This window comes from Eimeria mitis, genomic scaffold (genome assembly GCF_000499745.2).
Source record: "Eimeria mitis Houghton genomic scaffold, Emh_scaff717, whole genome shotgun sequence".
NCBI lineage: Eukaryota > Apicomplexa > Conoidasida > Eucoccidiorida > Eimeriidae > Eimeria > Eimeria mitis.
Window position 1 is genome coordinate 6,153 of NW_013575226.1, and position 5,536 is coordinate 11,688.

General features: G+C 52.7%; 2 protein-coding genes across 2 annotated transcripts; both read left to right on the forward strand.

Annotated features, from left to right (window-relative positions):
- Positions 1-113: 113 nt before the first annotated feature.
- Positions 114-949, forward strand: EMH_0020530 (uncharacterized protein; the record flags this gene model as incomplete). The annotated part of the gene is made up of 2 exons (XM_013501594.1): positions 114-467; positions 776-949. The coding sequence occupies 2 exons, from the start codon at positions 114-116 to the stop codon at positions 947-949; spliced, it is 528 nt and encodes a 175-aa protein (XP_013357048.1).
- A 1,193-nt stretch (positions 950-2,142) lies between these two features.
- EMH_0020540 (GTP-binding conserved hypothetical domain-containing protein, putative) lies at positions 2,143-4,513 on the forward strand (the record flags this gene model as incomplete). The annotated part of the gene is made up of 2 exons (XM_013501595.1): positions 2,143-3,636; positions 3,932-4,513. The coding sequence occupies 2 exons, from the start codon at positions 2,143-2,145 to the stop codon at positions 4,511-4,513; spliced, it is 2,076 nt and encodes a 691-aa protein (XP_013357049.1).
- Between the last annotated feature and the right edge of the window lie 1,023 nt (positions 4,514-5,536).

Genomic DNA, 5,536 nt, shown 5'->3' on the forward strand with positions numbered 1-5,536 from the left:
GCGTAGGGTTTAGGGTTTAGGGTTTAGGGTTTAGGGTTTGTGAGCAGAGCCTGGTGGCTGCGTTGGAGGCGGATGCGAGCTGCTGCGGCCTGTGCCGCAAAACCCTCAAAAAAATGCAGACCGCCTGTCCCCTGTCTCTCGCCGTTTCCTTCAAAGCTATCAGAGACAGAGAGAACGCCATAGCAGCAGCAGCAGCAGCAGCAGCGGCAGCAGCAGCAGCAGCAGAGCCAGCAGCAGCAAAGGCAGCAGCTGGCAGTGCAGCTGCTCCCGGGGCCTTGGATGAGGCGCCCCTGAAAGCACAGCAGCAACAGCATCAGCATCAGCATCAACAGCAGCAGCAGCAGCAGCAGCAGCAGCTGCAGCAGCAGCAGCAACAGCAGCAGCGGCTGCAGCTGCTGCTGGAGGCGTTTGAGATTGAGCTGGTGCTGGCGTCCAACATGGCGGCAAACGAAAATTTTAAGGAAGGGGTTCGAGCCGTCCTCGTTGACAAAGACAAAAACCCCAAGTGGTCAGTAAACCCTAAACCCTAAACCCTAAACCCTAAACCCTAAACCCTAGTTCATCGGTGTATACGTATGCGCTCTAGGGGATAGGCTCTCCGTGCTGCGATCGGCCACAGCGCCTCAGACATTATCAAGGGTTTACTGATGGTTTAGGTCTAGGGTTTAGGGTTTAGGGTTTACAAATGGTTGTAATTTAGGGTTTACTGTTTGTAGAGGGTTTAGCGTTTGTCGAGGGTTTAGGGGTAGATGCATGTGCGAGCTGGGGTGTACAGGCAGCCCAGCAGTCTGGCGGAGGTCAGCGAGGCTGCGGTGTCTCAGCTCTTTCAGTGGAAGGCACCCATGCGCTTAGCGCGGCTATGAGAGCAGCAGCAGCAGCAGCAGCAGCAGCAGCAGCAGAAGCAGGAGCAACAGCAGCAGCAGCAGCAGGGGGAGCAGCAACTGGTTAACTCCGCTGCAGTTGCTGTAAGAGGGTATGCATTCTTTGTATGCAATCAAGGAATCCTATCCGCGCGTTCTCCAGGGTTTAGGGTTTAGGGTTTAGGGTTTAGGGTTTAGCTGTGCTGCTGTTTTATATGTGGAGCGTATTATTAGTGTTTAACACACATTATTATATTTATTGCATATTACAATGCATATTGCTCCTTATATACATACACACATTTGCATATATATACATATATATATATATATATATATATATATATATATATATATATATATATATATATATATGTATGTATATATGTGTATATATATATATATATATGTATATATATACATATATATATGTATATATATATATTATATTATATAATATATAAAAAAGTATAGAATACAATATGAAGCCTGAAGGTCTGAGCAGCAGGCCGCCCCGTGCACTGCAAGATATCAAAGAAAGTGAATTATAATTTTATAAATATTTTATTGTTAGAGTTACAAATATTATTATTTTTTTTATTATTTTTATTACTATTTTTACTTTTCTTATAGTTTATACTTTTACGAATATTTTTATTATATTGTTAAATTACTAAGCGGGGAGAAACACCACCCACGGCGGTGACCTCAGGTTGCTGTAGCCGCTTGCTGTACACCTGCCGCATATAAAAAGATAAATATATAAGTAAATGAAAATAAATAAATTAAATATAATAATTTTTACAAATACAATACAACAAAATACACCAACAAATACAAAAATGAACGAATATAATACCAGCTGCGCTCCGCTCCACGACCAAGGGGCCCCCCGCAGGGGCCCCCTAGGGGCCCCCTGTGGGCCCTTGGGGGCCCCCAAGCAAGGGTGAGTGAAGGGCCCCGGGGGGGCCCCATAGAGGGAACAATATTTATCTAAAAGTATTAACTCAAATCCCCTAGTTCAGAGCAGAACGAGGGTTCAGTACCCCGCTGCAGTTTGCGGTGTATGCTCTAGGGTACTATGCCTAGGGTTTAGGGTTTAGGGTTTAGGGTTTAGGGGCTAGAGAGTATCAAATAAGATATGGAGAGGTTAGCAGAGGCGCTGTAGGGGGCAGGGCCCCCCTGGGCTTCAAGGGTTTAGGGTTTAGGGTTTAGGGTTTAGGGTTGGGGGTTAGGAAGAGGCTGCACACCTAAGCTTACCTCTGGCTGCTCTCTCCCGCAGATGCAGAGGCTTCGTCTGCACCTCTTGCTGCTGCTGCTGCTCTCACTGCCGTTGCTACGGCTTACACCGCATGCTGCTGCTGCTGCTCCTTCTACTACTGCATGCGGGTCCCCCCTCAGCTGCTGGAGAACCAGCAGCAGCAGCAGCAGCAGCAGCAACAGCAGCCACCAGAGTTTGCCTCCGTCTGCTGCTCTGAGCACTGGACCCACTCCTGCATTTGTTGCATCAAGGGGGCCCCCTGGGGGCCCCCGCCCCTCTCCGTTGTCTGCAGCCCGCCGGCCGCGAGTTAGCTCACAGGGCCCCACTGCAGCACGTCAGCAGCAGAAGCAACGCCAGCAGCGGCGTCAGCAGCAGCAGCATCCACAGCAGCAGCAGCGGCGCCAGCAGCAGCAGCAGCAGCGGCAGCGGGGAGGAGCAGCAGAGCCATATGATGCAGGGATACAAGAGGGTGAGGCAGAGACCCCAACAAACTCACTCAGGGGCCTCCTCACCTCGCTGGGGGGCCCCCAGGGTCTGCTGCCGTTTGGGGGCCCCCAGGGGCCCCACTCTAAACCCATACTGGGCGTCCCCATTGCTGCTGCTATCTCTAACAGCAACAGCAGCAGCAGCAGCAGCAGCAGCAAGCTGCAGCAAATCCTCAAGTCAGGCGACTACAGCCGCCTCAGGCCATCGTTCTTGGGGTCATTCTTGCTGCCTACAAACCCCAGCGAGCAGCAGCAGCAGCAGCAGCAGCAGCAAACCAGTGGCGAAGCAGCCCGTGAGTCTTTTGCCCCCCACGGCGTTCCTGCTGCTGCTGCTGCTGCTGCTGCTGCTGCTGCTGAGGAAGACGAGGAGGCCGTATCTGCTGCAGCTGATGCACCCCGCAGCACGCTACGAGAGCGGCTGCTGCAGCAGCTGCTGAAGGGTCTGCTGCAGCAGCAGCAGCTCCCGGAGATTGCTGTTGCTGGGCGCAGCAACTCGGGAAAATCTTCGCTTATAAATGCCTTCTTTAAGCTCTGCAGCAGCAGCAGCAGCAGCAGAAGCAGCAGCAGCAGCAGCAGCAGCAGCAAACTGCCGCATGCCCGTTCTTCTCGCACCCCTGGCCGCACCCAGGCCATTGATTTCTATTTGTTCAGTGTTGCTGCAGCACCCGGACAGCAGCAACAGCAGCAGCAGAAGCAGCAGCAGCAGCAGCAGCAGCGGCAGCAGCAGCTGCTGCAGCGGGGGGCTCTTGTGCTTGCAGACCTTCCCGGCTATGGGTATACAGAGGGCATCACCCCAGACAGGACGCGGCAGATATCACGCACATTGGAGGTGTACATACAGCGCAACCAGCAGCAGCAGCAGCAGCAGCAGCAGCAGCAGCAGGTGCTGCAGCAGGTGCTGCTGCTTGTAGATGGTAGGAGAGGCATAGGGGCCCACGATGCTGCGCTGCTGCGGCTGCTGCAGCAGCAAAAAATCCCCACAGCCATTGCAATCACCAAGGAAGACAGGCTGAGCGCCGCAGAGCTAGTGGTCTGTTGCTGCTGTTGCTGCTGCTGTTGCTGCTGCTGTTGCTGCTGCTGCTGCTGCTGCTGCTGTTGATTTTGCTGCCGCCGCCGTGGCTCTTTGTCACTGTTGCTGCTGCTGTTGCTGCTGACGCTCTGGTTGATCTACAGCTCGTCGATTTCATCCAGCTGCTGCTGCTGCTGCTGCTGCTCTCGATTGGTGCTGCTGCTGCTCTATCCATTGCTGCTGTTGCTCTTTCTATTGCTGCTGCTGCTGTCACTGCTGCTGCTACTGCTGCTGCTGCTGCTGCTGCTGCGCGCAGGACTTGGTGGAGAATCTATCGGATTTTGAGCAGCTGGTGCTGCCGCCCCATTTGCTGCAGCTGCGGCTGAAGCTGCTGCTGGAGCAGCAGAAACGCAGCAGCAGCAGAACCAAAGAGGACAGGGAGGAGAACACAGACTGCAGCAGCAGCAGCAGCAGCAGCAGCAGCAGCAATGCATCGGGGGGCCTGTTCTTCAACAGCTTTCAAAGGCCCCTTGTCTCAGAGACCTCGCCTCTAGCACAGCAGCAGCAGCAGCAGCAGCAGCAGCAGCAACAGCAGCACAAGTCGAAGCAGCAAGTTCCTGTCTTCCTCGTTTCAGCCCGCACAGGCTCCGGCATAAAGCAGCTGTGGCAGCACGTCTTAAGGACAGCAGCAAAAGGTCCCCCCACTGCAAACTCAGCAGCAGCAGCAGCAGCAACAGCAGGTGCAGCAGCAGCCGGTGCAGCAGCAGCAGGTGAAGCAAAAGCAGCAGCAGCAGCAGCAGAACAGGCCCCCTCTACACCGAAACAACGCACATATAAGTCGAGGCGAATGGCCTTGCTATTGGCAGGCCCCCAGGATATGCCAGATGATTGCTTCTAGCTGCTGCAGCAGCAGCTGCAGCAGCAGCAGCAGCGGCAGCAGCAGCAGCAGCAGCAGCAGCGGCAGCAGCAGCTGCAGCAGCAGCAGCAGCAGCAGCAGCAGCAGCTGCTGCTGCTGCTGCAGGTGCAGTTCAGGGGGCCAAATCAAAAGGTGCATCTCTTTGCGGTGTCTGTACACCGCAGAGCTGCTTCTGCTACAACAGCAGACTCAGCCGTCTGCTGCTGTCTGCTTCTACATCCTGCTGCAGCAGCAGCTGTTCCCGCTGCATGTGCTGCTACTGCTGTGGCGAGTGCTGCCACGGCTGCTGCTGCAGTAGCAGCAACTGCAGCAGCAGCTGCTGCTGCTGCTGTTTGTATGTGTCGTGGCTGGGGCAGCAGTCTGCTCTACTTTGTTTTTGTTTGTATAGGGATTGAGGAGCGAAGAGAAAAAAAAACAGAGACAGCAGCAGAGTCTTTCTGTCTCTTTGTCTGTGTCTCCTCAGTGTCTTCGTTTTAATTTTGTATTTATTTATTTTTGTTTCTCTCTTTATGTTTGTCTCGCTTGTCTTTATTTATTTTTGTGTTTTGTTTATCTTTCTTTCTGTTTGTCTTTCTTCGTTTGTCTCCGGTTCGTTCTCTCTCCCTTTGTCTCCTTTATCTATCTGTGTTTGTTTTTTTCTGTCTCTCTTTGATTGTCTCCTTCTGTCTGTGTCTCTTTACTTGTCTCTTCTCTGTCTCTCTCTGCTTTTTGTTCTGTCTCCTGCTAGCTGTCTCCTTACATCTGTTTCTCTGTACATTTGTTTTTTTGTCTCTATCTCTGTCTCTTCTGTCTCCTCTGTCTCCTCTGTCTCTTCTCTATCTGTCTCCGACTGTCTCCTTTTATAGAATGCCCAAGCGAGGGCTGAGACATTAAAGAAAAATAAATAACAGACAAATACAAGTAGACACAGAGACACCGCAAGAGCGGCAAACACAAGCAGCAGCAGCACCGCAGCCAAAGCAGCGAGCAATAAAAGCAGCACTGCAGCAGCAGCAGCGGGGCGGA